Genomic DNA, 21,640 nt, shown 5'->3' with positions numbered 1-21,640 from the left:
ATATTTTAGTAATTTACACAGCAGATGGTTATTTATCCTTGTGATGCTCATAAAATGAGTAAATGTAAAACAATAAAAGTATTACCTGTTGTCACTCAAATTTAAGACACGAAGTTTCTGCATTTGACCAATTTCATCAGGAAGAAATTCCAGTTTGTTTGAACGCAGGGACATGACGGTTACATTTTTGCAGCTGCCGATCTGTAGTAAAAAAGGCAATTGTTAGAATATGTTCAATGACATTACAACAGTTTAGGATTCGTGAATTGTGATGCCTTCAAATTAATTTAAATTTCATTATTTTTTGCAAATGAAGGTGAATATAAGTGCCTCAAGATATTGATGCAGGATCCAATCTGGGTTGGTCACCAGGACCAGAGATTGAGTCTTCTGAGCTTTCGGACTCATGCGGGAGCCCATCTCCAGCATGAGTTCGAAAGCTCGTAAGACAAAATCTCTGGTCCCAGTGACCAACCCAGATTGGATTCATTAATTTTATATGTTCTTCAACATAGCTCAGGTTACAAATGGATTAAACCAAAATTATGTTTGTTGTTTATAGTCTCTCTGTGCAACCTCACATGAATTGTCATTTAGCATGCCTAAATGAGGAAAACAGGAACTGGAGGAGTCCCAGCAGACGCGGTGAGCTTTTTCATCCTCACGCTGGAGCGGACCCCAACCTCCTACCGGGAGCGGCCGAGTACAGAAACCACGGAAACACTCCAGCGCAGTGACTGTGGTGCACCGTGTTGCCGTAAAGCAAACAATTAGGCGTCTGTAGAGTGGGTCTGGGTGTTTAGGTCAGGCTAGGGTCTGGGTCTTTACAATATTGGGTAGAACTGAGTTAATTATATTAGTCCGACCCTCTAAAACCATCCCAATTTCTCATGCAGCCCCATGGCAAAATTAATTGCTCACCTCTGTTCTAATCCCTTAAAAACAGCTCTGCTCGGTGTCATTTGACTGGGAATAGCTTAGAATGAATGAATTAGCATCTTTCCAAACTGCCTCTCCCATAAGAATAGATTGTGGAAAATTTTCAGACAGTTTTATTTCCACAGCTTTTGTCACAAGCTTCAATCAAGTTTGAACTCAATCTTTATTTTGCATTTCATTCTCTATTTCATTCTCCCTACCCCTACCCCACTAATATTGGTTCTCTCAGAATCAGTTTTTGGAATTATCCTGCTGATAGCAGACATATCCACTTTACATAATTTTTTTCCTGACTTTCTATTTGGTTGAAAGGCTCTCTTTTACTAAAACAAGTTAAAGACCCCTGCAACTAATAAAGAAAAAGCGTAATGTTATCATTCTACTTAGGTGGAATAATGGTGTTCAGATTTTCAGGAGGGAAGGCATGCATTGCAAAGGATCAAGAGACAGCACCATTTAGAGAGTTCGGGTAGATAGAAGAGAATTATGCTTTATTTTGCTTTAGTTTGGGAAGATTCTGCCTATAGGTGGGAAACCGTAAAGGAAACTGCTTAGAAAAGTCTCAAAATGTCTTTCTTGGTTTTTGAAGACTAGTGGGTCCAGTTAACAGCTTTATAGTTAACGATATATAGTGTATCCTGAAGTAAATGCAGGTATTGAAATCTCTTCAAAAACATGAAATGCCTGCTGTGAAATTTGTTGAACACTCTGAGTAAATAAAATGACCAGAGACAGTGATTAGCTGGACAAACAATGAATGAATCTTGCTTTCGTATGACTGAAATTAAATGAGAACATTCTGAAACACTAAGATTGCAATAACTATCGTGTTTGATCACTAAAATTTACCTGCACAAAAAAGAGAAGATTTTTCTCTTAGACTGCATCTGAGGTAGACTTTGGATGATTCTTTAGTTTCTAAGTCATTCGCAGTACAATTTTATTACTATTTACTTCAAAATAATGGATAATAATGTTCACTTATGATCACATTGTCTGGATCTAGACCTTAAACCACATTCCCCGCTGGTTCTGCTTCTTGGATTTCTACACACTATGTAAGGTACTTCTAAAACATATGATGCAAGTCATATAGAAGTATATCTTCTATTAGATTGTGTATGTTTTTTCCACTCATAGACGATAGGCACATAGATGGATACAATAACAACATAAATCTAATCTTTTTTTTTAATGAGGATCTTATGAATGAGATTGCTCTTTTTCAAGAACATCTGATGCATTGGAGTGATAATCTATCTCAGCAAGAGTGTAAAAAATTCTTTGAACTGTTTCCTGCAGTTGTTAAACTGTCTACTTACTTGAGTTATGGAGGAGGGATGATGAAGAGGAAGGAGAAATCAGGTTCTTCTAAAACTGAAAAGATTGCTAATGGATGTGCCCATAATTTTTTGTCATTCAATAAAGCATTGTCTCAGGTCACAAAAAGGTAGAAATTAGAGTTATACTATACTTTTCTAATTATATATGTTCATGATTGGGTGTTCCAGCTATCAGTCCCTCTCTTGCAAACTATATTAATAAAAGGAAAGAATCAGAAACTATTCTCATAATAGAAAACCAGTTGATTCTAATGTCTGCTAAAGATGCAGGACTAAGAAGGTAGCCGAAGATGGAGGAGGGAAAAAATAAGATGATTTTTTAAATCATCTTTAACTGATTATTCTGACTGCTATAGACATTTATAGAAATCAGGAAATGTATGGAATGTCAATCATGAAAACTTGGATTATTATTGAAAATTATGTTGCTTCTGTTGCAAAATTATTCTTCTAAAAGGAAAAACAGTAACAAAAAGTTCATACACAGAATAAATATACGCTTCCTTGATTCCATGATTAGAAAGTTTGAAAATAAAGTCCCTCACCCATTGAATGATTAAAAATTTGGCCAAGAGTTTTCAAAAAATACTACTACCAAGGCAAAATAAATCTGAAAGCAAAAGTCTTCCTTGATTATGCTTATGGATTATGGATGTGGTCTGCTAGGTGCTAATAGTCCTCCAGCTATTAAGAACAGAAAGTCTCCAGTAATCCATTGGGTATTTTTGCAATATAAATTGTTCAGAAGGAATTATACAGGATGGCCTCTCTTGCCTGTTAATACAGTATTCATCTAACCACTGTTCTCGACATTAGAGTCCGATATTACTTTGATATCATGAAGAAGTTCCTTCAAATCTCCTGAGACTCTTATCATTTTCTCTTTGAAATACATTAGTTGCTGCATTTCTTTCTGGATACAAAGCAACTTAGTAGCATTAGATGACTAAGGCAGCCATCATCAATACACTTATACAGTAGAACCTCTGGTCACAACCATAATTCGTTCCATAACCCGATTTGCAACCCGATTTGGTCATGATCCAAACCTAACCAAAATTAATGCAAAATTAATGCAGCGGCCATAATAGGTCACTGTTGCTTATAAACAAACAACAGGAAATTTGGTCCTTACAATTTGGTCGTGGTCAGAAGCGTTTGCGACTAGAGGTTCTTTTGTAATTAAATCTGGAACTATTGCAAACTAGAATAGTTCAAACTCCACCTGGATTTTAGATACTATCATTTTCCATTCAATCAATGACTAAAAGCACAGTCCTGATACTTTTAAATAATGATACAAATTAAAAAAATATTTTAGATGAAGACTAGGCATTACTGAAGTAGGTTGTATTTCCCAATAAATCCTTACTTCTCTGGGAAGTTCAGTCAGGAAGTTTTCATCTACAGCTAAAGTTCGGAGACTGTGTAGATAGCCAGTGGTGGGAGGTAGAGACTCCAGTTCATTACAGCTGCAGTCAAATTCTTCTAATAAAGATAAACTGAAATGTTAAGTACATTTGTTAGTCTAGCTCTCAAAGGGATTAATCATTATTTTCTTTGCAATTAACTTTCTACATTCAGATTTGTGAACTACGCAAAAAGGCATAAGATTTTCAGTGGGGGTGAAAATATAAATTATCTTACACATTTTTTGGGGGGCATTTATAAAATAAAGGTACGCTGGAAGTGCAAAAGGGAGAAAGATTTGGAATTGCTTTCAATATAAAGCAAGCAATAATCCATTCAGTACCACTATTATCAACCAAAACTGCCACTTTTCCAGACTAAGAGCTATTTCATGCAAAAAGATTTCTATGTGAAGATTTAGTAATGTGTAGGCAGTAATGTAAAAAAATACAAATTACAACTACTTGTCAAAATGTGCTGATATGTGTTTGTGTGTGTGTAAATAAAAATAAAAGATTTCTGTTTAATTCTCTACTGCAACACGTAGATAAATGAAATAAGAATGGTCAAATTCATAATGAAATGAACTTTATCAATATTTTTAAACTATCAAATTCTGCTTGAAAAATGATAAAAATTGAAGTTGAAGTATTATATACTTGTAACCATAATACTACATTTAATTTAAAAAAATGTTTTAGTGTAAAAACTTAATGATTTGTTGGTTGTTATTTCTTGAGCACTTTTCTTTAGGCACTATTGTTTGTTCATAATTTGTTTCTTAATTCCAACTGCACTATTTAATAAAACAAAACTTGATACAGTATATCTTCCCACATCGATTCTCTTAATAACCATAAAGAATAAAAAACCAATTCACAATTAAAGTTATGTTTCTTGCATCAGCTCTTGTAATTTGGGGAAATTTTATAATTTTTGTAGCAATATTTTATTTTTCAGACTGATAGGTAACATTCTATATAGACCTTGTATTGGAAAAAGAAATACAGTGAAAAACAATTTTGGTTAAAAAATATTTGGTGATATGATTATAGGTCATCCTCAACTTACATCAGTTCATTTAGTAAGCAATCAAAGTTACAATGTCATGGAAAAGAAGTGACTTATGACCATTTTTCTCACTTACATCCATTGCAGCATTGCCATGGTCATGTCATCATAATTCAGATGATTGACAATTGGCTAATACTTATAACGGTTCCAGTAACCTAATCTTCTTGATCTTTTTTTGTGTCCCTCTGATAAGCAAAATCAATGGGGAAATCAGATTCACTTAACAAACCTGTGTACAACTAAATATGTTACTAATTTGTTAAGTGATTCACTTAACAAATATGGCAAAAAGGTTGTAAAAAGGGACAAAACTCACTTAGCAACAGAAATTTGGGCTCAGTTGAAGTAGTAAGTCAAGGACTACCTATAGTTATTGTAAAATTGAAGCACATATATAAAAATATGAATTTAAAGTTGTTTGATTAAGTACATTCCTCAGATTGTTATCTAAATTAGAAGTTCAACAATTTTACTGGATTACCTTAAATGTCTACATTTGACAAATGTACAAATTTGTCATAATAATTTCTGAATAATCTAGGGGAAGATTTGGGGCAAAGAACAGAATATTGGCCAAGTGTGATTGGGCACATGTAATTTATCTTGGTGCATATAGGCTCTCAGTGTACATAAAGTAAAAGATAAATTGATGAAAAATCATAAGGTACAACACTTAATGATAGTCCGGGTACAAATAAGCAATCAGAGCAGTTATTATTTAACAGGAATATTCTTGACTACTAATTATGAAATGTAGGCGGAAAGGAGACACATCCTGACATCTCACAGTCTGTACTACTATGTTTACAGATGGTCAGATTCCAAACTTCTTTCTCACAAACTGCCTGAACTCATGAAAAGGTATGAGCATCCTATAAAAACCCTCTTTTTTGTTATCTTTAAAATTCCTTAGTCTAAGAAATATAAAACAATTGATCTATAATCAATAACCTATTTAGTTTCCCATATTTCTTTCTCCTAGTAGCTACTCAAAATGTATGAAATACTGAAATCTATCATCCTTTTCAAAGCTATGTGATTAGTGAACTAGGTTGCAAAGAGAACAGCTGAAGGCTCTGTTAGTTTGTGCTGCCAAGCTGTCATTCAAACCAGAGAAAGCAATTGTTTTGAAAGCTAACATTCAGACAAATTAGCTGAGATCCACTTTATGCTTGCACTGACAGAAGCTACTCCAGCGATAAGCATTGTATTTTAACAGACCACCTGGCAGAACAATCATGATTCATTGTCTCTACAGCATGCTAAAAGATGTGACATTCCTTTATCATTGTCATTATGGCCTGAAATAAATAAAGCTGGAACTATTAGAGCAGAGAAACTCTGGGTTTCTGATGACATTCATGGTAATATAACTCTAAGCATTTTGCATGTAATCTTATAGAACTCAAGGCCCGGGAGCCAGATTTGGGCTACGCGGCTGCCCTGGATGCAGCAAAGGACTGCCCCACACTGCTTCTGTTAGTGAAAACACAGTCTGGGAGAGCCACATGTGATCTTTCCGAACTCTGTTTTTCTGATGTAATTGCTCTGCTGCTATATTTCAGAATATAGTGTTCCCTCGCTTTTCGCGGGGGATGCGTTCCGAGACTGCCCGCGAAAATCGAATTTCCGCAAAGTAGAGATGCGGAAGTAAATACAGTGTTCCCTTGCTTTTCGCGGGGGATGCGTTCCGAGACCACCCGTGAAAATTGAATTTCCACGAAGTAGAGATGCGGAAGTAAATACATAATTTTTGGCTATGAACAGTATCACAAGCCTTCCCTTAACACTTTAAACCCCTAAATTGCAATTTTCCATTCCCTTAGCAACCATTCAGATTATTACTCACCATGTTTCTTTATTAAAGTTTATTAAAAAATTTTTTTATTAAAGGCAGATGAAAGTTTGGCGATGACATATGACGTCATCAGGTGGGAAAAACCGTGGTATAGGGAAGAAACCTGCAAAGTATTTTTTAATTAATATTTTTGAAAAACCGTGGTATAGACTTTCCACGAAGTTCGAACCTGCGAAAATCGAGGGAACACTGTAGACTATATTCTGGTCTGAATCCTGATTTTAAAAATGGTCTAGAATTATTCACTTCATCTTCGTTCCTATAAGCTTAACAAGAAGAGAAATTGTTCAGACAAGTGTTGGCTTCTTGAGGAGAGGGATGAGCCATTCTATTGCTCAAGGATGCATTCATTACCAAATGGCCCAGCCACTTGTCACTATCTGGACAGCTTTAAATAATCAAGTGGGTCATGAATTTAAAGGACAGGTGGCGACGTTAATTGCACCAAATATCTTTACTGCCTCCTCAGGATTTACAGGGTCAAACATCTATCAATTAACAGAACAAAACAATGCCTTAGTCAATTTACATTGGCTTGTCCAGGAAAAGTCTAACTCTAGATAGATTCGAGCAACTTTATATGCAAAATGCCTGGAATATTCCTCATAATGGCTTTGAGGTTATTTATATCCAGATTGGTTTGACTGAACCAGTAGTAAAAAATCCGATGATCAGCTGTGTGATGATCAGCTGTGCCATGTGATCTAGATTAGCTAGAAAGTAGGATTTCGTGCTTTCTGGCTAATCTAAATCATGCAGCACAGCTGATCCCCCCTCACTGTTCTACTTACCTTTGGAGACTCTGATGGCTTCAAAATGCTTCTTTTTCAGTGCTGCATGATGGTGCTTGCAGTGTGCATTTACCCGCAAAGCGTGTGCAAAGTGAAGTAGTAGCAGATTTCAGAGGATTTCACCCCTGAGGTTATTCCTGTCATTCCTCCCTCCACAACAGACTGTATCACTCTAAACAAAGCCACTACTCCCTGATGCAATAAGAATGGAAAAAATAATCATGTCTTGCTGCTCTTCTTGCCATGATGTAATTCCTAATGTTGTCCTTATACATGTTTAACTGTTGTTGTTGTTATTATTATTATTATTATTATTATTATTATTATTATTTTATTGGATTTGTATGCCGCCCTTCTCCGAAGACTCAGGGAGGCTCACAAGATACAATACAAACAATACAACAACAAATCTAATCAATTAAAAAAAATTACAAACTAAAATCCAAATATATTAAAATCAGTCAGCCAATTCATTCATAGCCACACATCTCATTTAGTAAACAGGGGAAGGAGGGGGGCTTGATCTAATTGCCCCATGCCTGGCAACATAAGTTTTAAGACTCTTGCAAAAGGCGAGGAGGGTGGGGGCAGTGCGAATCTCTTGAGGGAGCTGATTCCAGAGGGCCGGGGCCGCCATAGAGAAGGCTCTTCCCCTAGGCCTCGCCAGATGACATTGTCTGGCCGACGGGACCCGGAGAAGGCCAACTCTGTGAGACCTAACCAGTTGCTGGGATTCATGCAGCAGAAGGTGGTCCCCTAAGTAATCTGGTCCGATGCCATGTAGGGATTTATCAACAACACTTTGAATTGTGTCCAGAAACCAATCGGCAACCAATGCAGTCCACGGAGTGCTGGCGAAACATGGGTGTATCTGGGAAGACCCATGACTGCTTACGCGGCTGCATTCTGCACGATTTGAATAAAATGTAAGTACCATTAATGTTTGTAAGAACTATAAAAATACACTACCCAGATATAATGCATTTTGTTAATGTTTTACACAGAGAATGTTTTGCAATAAGAAAATGATCATGTCAGAAAAGACTTTAGCCTTTTATATAGTATTGTTGCCACTATCGTTTTGTATAAATGTTTTAATGAATGGTATAGGTTTGTTGAGAAATATTATCTACTGTTGGCTATTTTACATTATATTTTCTGTGAAGACTTACTAGATGTGAAAATAACCTGTGTTGTGTGTTAAGCAATAGAGGAAGAGCTCAAAAAGCAAATCTTGAACTTTTAAAGTGTGATTCTTTCCACACCAATCAATGCCAGATTTATATCCTTCATCAAAATGTCCTCCTATATATAACATACTTTGCAGGGGTGGGGGGGATCTTACACATCATTGCAAACATGAAAGGAGAGTCTAGCTAATTACCATTTAAGCAGACAGACTACTAGCTCCAGACTTTGAGTTGATACTCTAACCATGTTCAAAACTGTCATTTATCTGGAATTAGCAACATGATCAGCCACAGGCTAGTTCACGCTGAGCTCATTTCCACCAATTATGCCTTTCACACAATAAAAAGATTTGTCTCTACCCCACAAAAAGAAATGGCATGATACTATACCAAATCAGTTTAAAAGAAGATTTTTAATGAGTGCTTCAAAATCATTTGATGGTTTTATAACAATCACAAAATATTTGTAAAGAATTAAATGATTTCTAAGCCTAGCAGGTTGCAGTCGATATGTTGATTAATGGAGAAGGGGAATGTCTGAAGTGTGTAACATCCTACTATAACCAACAGTGGTACCACTACTTAGGAACGCCTCTACTTAAGAACTTTTCTAGATAAGAACCGGGTATTCAAGATTTTTTTTGCCTCTACTTAAGAACCATTTTCTACTTAAGAACCTGAGCTCGGAAAAATTTCCCAGGAAATTTGAGAGTGACATGAAGGCCCGGCCAGTTTCCTGCCATTCCCCCTTTAATCCTAGCCATCTCGGGCTTTTCTGGGCTGCAAGAGGAGCCTTTCGGTGGTGCTTAAGGAGGCTTTGGCAGCCCAGAGTGAACAGAGCGTTTTCTTTTCTCTGGGCGCAACTACTTTGCTGTGGTGACTCTCTCGCACTGCCTCCCATACATCCCGTGCGAGGTTGCTTCCCGGAGCGTCTGGGCGCGGAAAGGCAAAAGAGGGCGCTTCACCCTGGCCAGATCAACTGGGATCAGAGTCCCTCCCTTTTTTAAGCCTTAAAGTTTTGGATTTTTTTGATCCCCCTCACCTCACCTTCTTCCTTCGGCAGCGACTGTCCTCCTCTTCTTCTTCCTCTTCCTCCTCCCACTCAAATTCTGAGCTTTTATTTCTTTCCTAATGGGTTTGCACGGATTATTTGCTTTTACATTGATTCCTATGGGAAAAATTGCTTCTACTTAAGAACCTGGTCACAGAACGAATTAAGTTCTTAAGTAGAGGTACCACTGTATTCTGTGCTAAATACAGTAGGTGAGAAAGATTTATCCATGAAAATATATTCTCTGTGGGAATTCATAATAATGAGAAACAGTAGGCGGAAATAGGTTGATTGCATCTAAAATACTGTTTATGTTTTGCTTTAAAACATGTGGTTTCTCATTTTTCAAATGAAAAAGCTGGAAAATACTGTTAATATAACTGATTTGGTGGTATATATGTTTTAGTACTACTTAAGTGGTGCTTATCCTTTGCACAGGGATAAAAGTTATGATCGCTTGAGGTATACACTTCCAACTGAAAATATCAAAAAAGGGTTCAGACTTATTAAACGAGTACAGTTAGTCCTTGATTTACAATAACTCATTTATTTTATTTTATTTTATTTATTTGTTTATTTTGTCCAATACACAATAATACACAATGAAGGTTATAGAGGATATAGTAGAGAAGATATATGAGATATAGAAGAGACTATAGGACAGGGGACGGAAGGCACTCTAGTGCGTTTAGTGATTTAGTGATCATTTGAAGTTACAACAACACTAAAAAGTGACTCATGACCATTTTTTACACTTATGACCATTGCGGCATCCTTATAATTATGTGATCAAAGTTCAGATGCTTGGCAACTGACTCGTTTATGACAGTTGCAGTGCACTGGGTCATGTGACCTTCTGACAAGCAAAGTCATTGGGGAAATCAGATTTACTTAACAACCATGTTACTAACATAACTGCAATGATTTATGCAGCAACTGTGGTAAGGAAGGTCATAAAATGGGGCAAAACTCATTTAACAAATGTTTCACTTAGCAACAGAAATTTGGGGCTTACTTAAAGTTGCCAGTTACATCACTGAAAATAAATGATTCAGGAAATAATTTATGCCCAGTCAAAAGTAGGGGCTCTATGATATAAATTTGGTACTTTGCAAAATATCATCAGTTTGAGAAAGAAAGAGAAATAAGACTTTTTCTGTTAAAGTAATTTGATCAATAAACCCACATATAATGTATACATATGCATATACTGTATGTACATAAATGTTTCTCGTAGTTCTTCTCACTATATTTCTGTGAACACCTAAAATGCTAATTTTATAACTTAATACAACTACATAAGGTGCCTACTACACTAATACTGATGTTTAGTTTACTAATTATTAGGTGTGTATACATGTAGTTTTCTCTGTGGGCTCAGGGTGGGGTGTGTACAGTACCCTGTCTTCTATTTTTCTACCCTTTTAAACTTTTGTTAAGCAACTTACACTCTAAACAAATACAACATATTGTCAGTTTCTATTCAGTAAAACAGATGGCCAAATTTAATTTTAAAAATATTGCAATATTAAAAATAGTCCAGATGTTTGTTTAAAACAATAGGACCAGGACCAGATACAGGCTTAAAGTATATTGCTCCTTGTATTGTCTTTTCTGTTTTTGACTTCTTATCAATTGACAAATCTAAACATTAACAAATAATATAACCATGATCTAGAAACTAAAATGTTTGGATGTTCACATCATGCAAAACCAAAGCCAAACATACTGTAGTGAAATATTTTCTGTTGTTGTTATTCTATGAAAATTGTTAATTTTAACATTGTTTCAAAAGCAGACATATTCAAAGTTAAAAGTATGGAAAAGTTTAATCTACCCATTTCTTCATCAACTGAACTCAATAAATCAGAATTCTAAAAAACCCCACCAAGACCCTTTGACTTAATTTCCCCAAGTAGTTATTTATATAGGGACATTCGTGGTACTTTTGGTCTTGCACAGAACAATAGGGTGAACTTCTAAAATTAGGCAATTAATACATTTTTAGCAGGAAATCTGTATCAAGAGCTCAGTGGACATGACTCATGTCATCCAAGAGTTTATTTTCAATAAGGAAATAATCAGTAAGTGCAGATTATACAGTTATAAAAGGAGAAGCAAATATTGTATAACAAAGAACAACAATTAGGAAAATAGAATTAATACCCACTTTTGACAATGTGTATACTGCCGTGGAGTATGATGTCTAAGTATTACTAAAGAAAAGGCCATGCCAGTGGGAAATGCTTTCTCATCTGCTTTCCCATCTGGTGGAGAAGATGAACCAAAATAATTAATCAGAATAGAGCTAGAATGGACCTTGGTAATCTTCTAGTCGTACCTACTGTTCTATTACACAATAATGTAATTATTATTATTACATCTTATTATTAATGTAATAATTATTACACTATTGCATCTATTACATAATAATGTAATAATAATGCAAGTTCTATTACATAAATAGAACTCAGAAGGATTGAACTACATTACCTATACAGTTTTAGTGACTGTGGTTTTGACATTCCTGTGTATAATATATTACAGTTTTTGAGTGCTTGGTGAATCCAAGGTATGATGGTGTCCATCAGTATAATGATGACCGAAATAAATCAAAACTCAAAAATACAAAGAAAGAAATTATGCTTCAGAAAAAAGAAAGGAAGAATAGGAAATAAGTGGGGTATCTTTGTTAAGATATAACCAAATGAAATGTTTTAAAATGTTTTCCACTTACTTTCCAATGGAATTGGGCAGAAGTGTAAGTTGATTGTCATCTACTTTCAAAGTGGTAAGTCTTTTCAAGAGCCCTGGAGAGAAGAGAAAGGAGGAGGGAAAGACAGAAGGAAAAGAGAGAAAGAGTGGTTGTTAAATAGTTGGTTAATGTTTCTTAACATTGGTTAAGAGAGACAGAATAAAGCAGGGGTGTCAAACTCAAGGCCTGTGGTGCTTAGATCTAGCCTGTGGGGCTGACCTGGAAATAACGAAGGACCGGCCCACAGTGCCAAGCAGAAACTGGTAGCCCCCTGCACCCCCTTTTGGCTGGCAGGTTGCTGCAGGACATCATTCAGGCTGAAAGCACAGAAGGGGCCTGCATCCTATCTCCCCCATCCACCCTGTGGCCCACGAAGGACAACTACAATGCTGTTCCAGCCCTTGAAGAAATCCAGTTTGTTTGTCACCCCTGGGATAAATGAACAGTGCAAGCATATACTACATTTGTTTTGCAATGCAAAGTGCAGCTTTTGTTGTTTGGTAGTTCTGAGTACTATGTTATGATGCCTATTAAAAGATTTCTGAACAGAAGTGACTTGAAATAACAGAATTGAAAGAGAGAGGGAAACACGCAGAGAGATCTGATAGATCAACTGAAAGTGTTCTTTTTTATAAACACACTACTTTTACTTTTCCAAGGATACATCAATTTTTGCTGCTGCCAATACAATGCATCTAAATGGATTGACATCCCAATTAAATTAATTCCTATCCTACACTTTTTAAAATGCATTTTGAAACTTATATCTGAAAGTGTTAATTTTACATCAATAATTATTCTTGGTGATATTTTCTAATTGAAATTATCAGGGGTGGGTTCCACTTACCTTTGCCACTGATTCACATTGTGACATTTCGTGCGCGCGCAATCGCTCCGCTTGCATACACACATGTGTCCCCTTGTGCAATTCTGCTTCCACACATGCTCAGTAGTTATAATCAGCTCGAAACACAGCTGAAGAGCTGATCAGCTGTGCTTCGGGTGAAGGAATAAAGGTAAGTATAAACCTGGGCCGGGTGAGAGGGCTCTTTTTCAAGCAGCAGCAGAGGAAAAAACTCCCAAACAGTAAAAAATTCATAAAAAATTCCCCCCCAAAAGATGGTGGTGGCTATGGACCGGAACTGACCAAACCGGATCCTTGACATCATTGTGACATCACCAGCAGGTTGGTAGTGGTTCCAGCGATCTGGTCCGAACCGGGAGGAACCCAACCCTGGAAATTACTATATATATTGTAAGATACATTCCAAAACAAAAATATTAATGCTATTGAAATATTTTAATCAATGAATGAATGAAAAATGAATGCTATTGAATGTTTTAAGAAACATTCTCAAGCATGAGTTCTCATGTAGGAAAATTATATACTGTGCAATTTAATGAAATGCATTTATTTAAACTTTGAAGCATGACATAAAAACTTTCATTTATGTTCTTTAACTTAATGAAAGAGCAGTATATAATTTTCAAGTTAAAGATACTAATAACTCATGCTTACTGGGGTTTTTTTTGTTACTACTGAGAAAAATCTAAATGAATTTCACCTATTACCCCAAACCCAATTCCACAGTAGTCATTATTCAGTCAATACCTATAGAATCTGGCAGTTGTTGTAGCATATTTGATGACAATAGTAGATCTTCAAGGGCTTCACATCCTGATATGTCCATGTCCATACTTTCTATCCTATTTTTTGACATATCCAAGTATATCAGTTGTTTTAATCGTCCTATAGACTTGATAAGATTACATAAGAATATAGTTAGTTGATTCAACTATTCATTGCAGTTACTAATATTTAATACAGTAATACATTACAAACTTAAAAGTTAGTGAACATGTCAATTTATTGAAGCAAAAGTAAACTGTCTTGATGTCTCATTGATCAGTTTAAATGGAAAAACCAAGGACACACAAAATATATTAGTTTCTAATATTTTGACTGAAACTATTATTAAGCTTTGAACATTTTGTGTAATACAGTATCTATATGAGGCATCCCATGAGTAGAGCCTCTCAGTCTAGGAATGGGCACAAGTAGTATACAATACAAAGTTATGCAAAGGCCTTTCTAGCCAATATGAGCAATATATTAGAACAGGCATGCTACATTACTTCTATGATACTGAAAGGCACAAAACACATAGTCTATTTATATGAGTATACCTTTATACTGGATTAAGATACACATTTTGGTAAACATCCTGGGTCTTTTTGATACTGCAGTACAACGTTGTGTCCTTACAGAAGGTAGTAACCGTTGCACACTCAAAATCGTACAATCAGCTCTTTATTTAAATCTGGAAAACCAGGTCTTATCTGAAATGATCAACCTTGATAAGGACAGCCAGCATGATTTAATCAAAGCTCCAACTTTGTTTGAATTGCCTTTCTATGGGAGATTGCTCTCTTATACCAAATACTTAGCAAATATTCCTTGCCCAGCTCAGAGGACAGTTTTTATTCTCTATTGCTAAATAGTTATATTAATCTTGTTAAAAAAGCAAGATCATAATTTTCCTGTCCAAGTCAGTGGAGAAAATAAACAATTTGTCATGTGTTCTTGATGCTGTCCCTTTTGAATGGCATGGCAATTTAACAACAATTTTTAATCTGAACTCATGCTAATTTGGAGATTATTTGCCTCATTTTTGTTAAATATCTCCAGAAACATCACTAAATCTGTTGCAGTTGACATTATTTTGGCTTTATAAACATAATAAAGATTTATTTGATTTTCAATTGCGATAGTTATCGGTCTAATAATTTTGGTAATTTGCTTCTCCTTTTAAGTTGATTTATTCTTTTATGCTGATCTTTCTTTTATTAATTACCCTTTGTTTGTTTTCATATGAGTGTTTCTTTCTTCTTCCTTTGGGTTTATGTACTTTTATTGTTAAATCTATATATTACTGAAATTCTCCTGTTTGTCTGTGTTTAATCTTTAATTGGGTGAAATGGTCCATCATAGGGCAATCATTTTTAAACCAAGGTACCTCAAATAGGCTAAACTATAGAACATATCCAAAATCCGAAACCCAGATTCTGATGGAATAGAAATGGGACAAATTCTATAAAATATTTTGTAAAATAAAAACAATTTTCATGTGATCAACTTCTGATGTTACACAGTTCAATATAGCCTACATATGTCAATATTTCCTTGAATTTTAAAGAACTTTTTCAGCGAAGGCAGTACCAAAATAACTTCATCAAATAAAAATGATCTGCACTTCCAAAACATATTTATTATAGAATTCTGCAATATTATACTTCATATATACATATATGTATATGCACCCATACCCCAGGTAATGTTTGAAGTGAATTGTTGTCCATCCATAATTCTTTTACGTTTTGTATTTGTTCCAGAACTTCAGGCTGCAAAAAAACCAACTTTAACATAAACATATACTCTTAATTGATTATTATATTAAATATTATTGCAACTCATATTTTGATTTATGAATGGTTTAATCAGTCTACACATCAATTGGTCAACTAAGTATCAAGCTGACACTCATTAGAATTGGGTGGAAAAGTTAGCAGCCCGAATAACAATAATAGATCTGGATAAGTATAAGTAGATCATAAGCTTTCTAATAGGCAGGAAGCAGCAGGTGAAGCTAGGCAAAATCACATTTGATACATGTACAGTTAGCACAGCACCCTACCCCCCCAGGGCTGTGTGCTCTCTCTACTTTATTTATTTATTAAATTATTAAACTTCTTCTATATACCAATAATTGCATCTCAAAAGATCCTCTGTTAAAGTACTGACATTTACAGATGATACAACAGCAATTCATCTAATTGAGACAACAACAAATCAGCATATAGAGATTGAACAACAAGTGTGACCAGAATAATCTTGAACTAAACACACTCAAAACCATAGATTTTAGGAGAAACTCTCCTATACTACCACCTGTTCCAATACTAGACAACACAGTATCAACAGTAGAGACCTTCAAGTTTTTAGGTTCTATAATATCTCAAGAATTAAAATAGACACCTAACATCAAATAATGTTCTTTCTGCGCCTACTCAGAAAGCTCAGACTGCCCAAGGAGCTGCTGATACATTTCTACAGAGGAATTATTGAGTCTGTTATCTACACATCTATAACTTTCTGGTTTGGATCTGCACCCAACAAGACAACACAGACATCAACAGATAATTAGAAATGCAGGGGGGGGGGGGGAAACAATTTCTACCAACCTGCCTTCCATTGCAGACCTGTATACTCCACCAGTCAAAAACAGGGATGTGAAAATATCTACAGACTCCTCACATCCTTGACCTAAATTGTTTCAACTCCTACCCTCAAATTGACATTATAGGGCATCGCACACCAAAACAACTAGACACAAAGCCAGTTCCCCCCCCCCAATGCCATCACTCTGCTAAACAAATTATTTCCATAATACTGTCACATTATTACTAAGACTGTATTAGCATTATTCTTCTCATCCTTCCTACTACTTATCTCCTTTTCTACTTATGGCTATAACATTGTTGCTTGCGTAGTGGGAATAGGGGGAGAATTTTTTCGCGGGAAGACAAGGAGGAAGGAGGGGGGTTTTTTCTGGGGGGGGGGAGGCCAGAAAGTAAGGTTAGGGGGGATCCTATGCTTCCTAGGATGGGAGAAAATGATGCCTGAGAGGATATGAAAAGAGGCTTAATGGGGAAATGGAGAAAGAGGCCTTGGGAAAGAGAGAGGGAGTAAAGACAATAGCAAGGATAGGAGAGGTTTCTGTGGGGTAAGACCAAGGGAGAGAAGGGGTAGGATAGGAGAGGTTTTGTGGGGCAAGTGTTGAGTTCAGATACTGAAAAGGCAGGAAACTAGCAGTGAGACTTCAGCTCTTTATTGGTTATAGTGAGCAAACATCAGCCCCTGCCTGCTTTTGGCAGGGATTTAAATAGGGAGTCCTTTTGGGAAGGAGCCCAAAAAACTTCCCAGCTGCTCAGGACATAACAGCAAGCCTGAGGGAGAGAAGAGGGTAGGATAGAGGAGGCTTCTGTGGGGCAAGACTGTGGGAGAGAAGAGGGTAGGATAGAAGAAGCTTCTGTGGGGCAAGGCTGAGCGAGAGAAGTGGGGTAGGGTAGAGGAGGCTTCTGTGGGGCAAGGCTGAGGGAGAGAAGAGGGTAGGATAGAGGAGGCTTCTTTGGGGCAAGGCTGAGGGAGAGAAGAGGGTAGGATAGAAGAAGCTTCTGTGGGGCAAGGCTGAGGGAGAGAAGAGGGTAGGATAGAGGAGGCTTCTGTGGGGCAAGGCTGAGGGAGAGAAGAGGGTAGGATAGAAGAAGCTTGTGTGGGGCAAGGCTGAGGGAGAGAAGAGGGTAGGATAGAAGAAGCTTGTGTGGGGCAAGGCTGAGGGAGAGAAGAGGGTAGGATAGAAGAAGCTTGTGTGGGGCAAGGCTGAGGGAGAGAAGAGGGTAGGATAGAAGAAGCTTGTGTGGGGCAAGGCTGAGGGAGAAAAGAGGGTAGGATAGAAGAAGCTTGTGTGGGGCAAGGCTGAGGGAGAGAAGAGGGTAGGATAGAAGAAGCTTGTGTGGGGCAAGGCTGAGGGAGAGAAGAGGGTAGGATAGAAGAAGCTTCTGTGGGGCAAGGCTGAGGGAGAGAAGAGGGTAGGATAGAGGAGGCTTCTGTGGGGCAAGGCTGAGGGAGAGAAGTGGCATAGGGTAGAGGAGGCTTCTGTGGGGTAAGGCTTAGGGAGAGAAGGAGATAGGAGAGAAAAAGCTTCTGCGGGGCAAGTATAGAAATCCATGAAGGATCAGAGGCAGTTGAAGGAGAGTTCATCAGGCAGTTCAAAAGAGGGAGTGAGGATTGTTCATCAGACAATTCAAGAGAGGGAGAGAGGAGAGAGAGAGAAAGGAAGAAGAGCAGACCAGCTATATGAATACCATCTTATCATATGACCCATCTGGGAAAAGACTGACCAGCATGCCTGTGGCCATATCAAGAGGGCCAGAAGAACCTGGACTCCACCAAATCTTTCACAGTAGCACTACACTTGTATCTTCGTAAAATTATCTGCATTTAGTTTCTTAGTATGATTTAGGTTGATTGCTTATTTAGTATCTCATGACTGTCACTAAGTATTGTATGTTATGATTCATAATGAATGTTGACTATGATCATGATTTATCACTTATATCTTTATGTACTTGACGCTTATGTACCAAAGACAAATTCCTTGTGTGTTCAATTACACTTGATCTATTCTAGTCTATTCTATTCTCTAGAATTTTACAAACTCTAAACATTTAAATATTATGAGTTATATCACCATCTGCACGATCCCTTATTATCCTACAAAATTTAAAGCATTAGGTACAATAAACAAATAAATAACTAGTTATATTTCTTATTATCCTACTCTCTTTTTAAAAAAGGTTTAGATAGAAATATATCCATTATCACTCCATAGTTGATTTTTAAAAACATCTACATAGAATGGAACTTTGTTCAACATATAGAGGAAATTAAATAGTGCAGCAACTTCTTTTTCCTCAAGGGAGCTAATTTGCCATAAATAGTATAATGATATGGATCACTAGGCTGAAGATTTGTATATTAAATGACTGCTTCTTTTAGAAAGATTGTTTTGTTTATTTTTGAACAAATGTTCCTTACCAGCTCAGAAAATTCATTATTACCCAGGTCAAGCCTCTCCAGCTGGGTCAGTTTGAGCATTGACCTACAAAAAAACAAAGACAATTATAATCATTTTATCTAATAATAAATTTAGTAAATCTACAGTATGCAAAGCGATAAGGCATGCACTGTTATTCACATTGTTAAAACTAAAAAAGTCATAGCAGTCAGCATTTTTTTTTGGTCAAATTAAGAAATTGCTGTTTTTATTATGAAAGTACTTTTGGGCACATAATTTTATTATGGATTGAAAACTCCTAAGCTTAAATTACTATGTGAGCTGACTCTCATTTTATTTAAATTGAGATTTTAAATCTGTAAAGACATATCAAAATATGATAATCTTCAAGGAACACTTTGGTAAATGAAAAATGATTTCTGCAATACAGTAGTGAAAATGATTTCAATACTGGATCAAAATGTTAGCATTTTGTAATAATGGGTTGGGGAATTTTACAATCCCAAAGTATTGAAAATATTCTATTAAATATATAATATGAATATGCTAAGCTCATTATATGTGAGCTATATGAACACATATATGACATCATATTTTGCAATACTGTAATACCTATGCTAAACATGTAATATAAATTATTCTGGCTTGGGTTTCCCCTCTTTGTGGATACTGTTTCCCCTTGATTGTTGAAGTAATTTCAATATTAAACAATCAAGGCTAACTACTGGTCAAACAATGCAACACTTCACTTCAATATTTGGATCAATTCTCCCAGTGATGTTGTCTACATGTGTTGACCTTATGTTCTGTAATTCTCTGCCAGAATAGTTTTCAGATTATACATCTTAGAAAAAATAGCAGGAAGAAAAATACTAATGTAAAATAGGATTGTAGAGAATATTGATGTAAAAAAGTTGAAAAATGTCACTGTTTGACTTGAAAGTTTATACAATCTATCGCTAATAGGTTTTGTATATTTCAACTATTTTTATGTATCTGATACTGTCTGCCTAACATCATAATTTACTTATTAGTAACATTTTTAAACATAATGAACAAGACATATGAAAGATCATGTAAGACGTATTTTCCTCCAAAAAGAAATTGGCTATTAAAAAAAAAGAACATTATTTGACCACATAGCGTAATATTTTATGTTCTAAATTTTCACTTGATTTTACTCCATTCTGTTCCTTTGATTCCTTGTCCCAATGAGGCTATTAATCACTGCAACAAACAAAATAGTCTTTGCCTTATGGCTGGACATGGAAGGCATGAACAAATTGTCAGCTACTCTTTCCCAATGTCTTCCCAATTTGGGGAGTCATTAATAAAAAAATAAATTACCTGATATGTAATGAAGCCTTATTTGTGTCTTCAGAAGAATATGTATTAAATTAGATTAATTATGAAAATTCTTTTACAAGTACCTAACTATTATCCTTCCTCCTTTCCTTCCTCCCTCCCTCCCTCATTTTATTCAGTGATGTTAAATTCACAGGGACGATAAATGAATAATTTATTTGGCGTAAATCATTTATCTCAATGTTACACACCATTGCCTTTTATAATTACAAAATGGTTCTTTGACATTTCTTTGGAATACGGCCTTTTGAACAACAAACTATTTAGCATTATGGAGATTCAAACAATTGTATAAAAGAAAATCAACACCAACTCTACTCTAGATAAATACTGACCGCATAGAGGCAGAGCACAGAATTTTAATTATTTAATTATTATATCAATCTTATTTTTAGTCTTATTTTTAGTCTTGGAGGGGAAAGGAATCAAGGTAGGTATGATATGGCAGGCAATAACACAAAAGAACTAGGGATACAAGGTTATGTATGTGAATTTACAGAGAAGGCCAACTGAGTATTCGGGAATTTATGGGATAAATATTTGGGGTCATGAAACCATAGCAGCAAGAAACACCTGGACCCTTCTGACACTGTCACTGTTGGATGAGCACTGATGAGACATCTATAAATTATGACTGCTGCATGAAGGAACATTTTATTACGTAGGGCAGATATGTGTAAAAGTGAAAAAGCACTGGATATAAATACATATGTACCAAACTTTAAGTACTATTACTCAGATGAAAACTGATTTTTAAAAAATTAAGACTTACATATGTGCAATTAAAAAGGAATTATGGATACCTGTTTTTGTGTATGATATTATATCTGATAATTGCAACAAGGTTACTATATACACAAATACGGAAAAATACAGAAATATCCATAATGGAGGATTAAATAGTGAAGATGGCAGAACTTGCAAAGGGAAAAAGCGAGACAACAATAAATACATTTTGCCAAAAATTGATTTCTGGGTTTGCTGATTTAAATGGGTTATGGGAGAAAGAAACTATATAAAAATGTAGTTCTTCTACAGGGGGAGAAATGATAAAAGTTTGTAACCACTGTAAAGAAAAATGAAAGCTGCTTTTTAAACTTTTCTTTCAACTCTCTCTTTCTCTGTTTCTATCACTTCTCTTTTTTCTACTTTTTAATTTTTTGTTCTTGTTTATCTTTTAATAATGTAAAAGATTTTCAATAAATACTACTAAAAGTTTCTTCTGA

The 21,640-nt window shown here is 35.8% G+C and overlaps 2 protein-coding genes across 2 annotated transcripts in view; both read right to left on the bottom strand.

Moving 5' to 3' along the window:
• Positions 1-21,640, bottom strand: part of LRRC7 (leucine rich repeat containing 7) — a 229,791-nt gene that overhangs the window by 50,194 nt on the left and 157,957 nt on the right. The window contains exons 7-12 of the mRNA XM_070748538.1: positions 19,070-19,133; positions 15,739-15,813; positions 14,024-14,168; positions 12,394-12,466; positions 3,655-3,784; positions 86-201 (exon numbers count right to left, since the gene is read on the bottom strand). Of these exons, the coding sequence (XP_070604639.1) occupies positions 86-201; positions 3,655-3,784; positions 12,394-12,466; positions 14,024-14,168; positions 15,739-15,813; positions 19,070-19,133 (603 nt within the window). The remainder of the gene's footprint in view (positions 1-85; positions 202-3,654; positions 3,785-12,393; positions 12,467-14,023; positions 14,169-15,738; positions 15,814-19,069; positions 19,134-21,640) is intronic.
• Positions 1-21,640, bottom strand: part of SRSF11 (serine and arginine rich splicing factor 11) — a 233,712-nt gene that overhangs the window by 110,549 nt on the left and 101,523 nt on the right. The gene's annotated exons all lie outside the window — the stretch shown is intronic.

This window comes from Erythrolamprus reginae, chromosome 3, assembly GCF_031021105.1.
Source record: "Erythrolamprus reginae isolate rEryReg1 chromosome 3, rEryReg1.hap1, whole genome shotgun sequence".
Classification (NCBI taxonomy): Eukaryota; Metazoa; Chordata; class Lepidosauria; order Squamata; family Dipsadidae; genus Erythrolamprus; species Erythrolamprus reginae.
The sequence above is the reverse complement of the archived record's forward strand: the minus strand, read 5'-3'. Positions and strand labels throughout refer to the sequence as shown.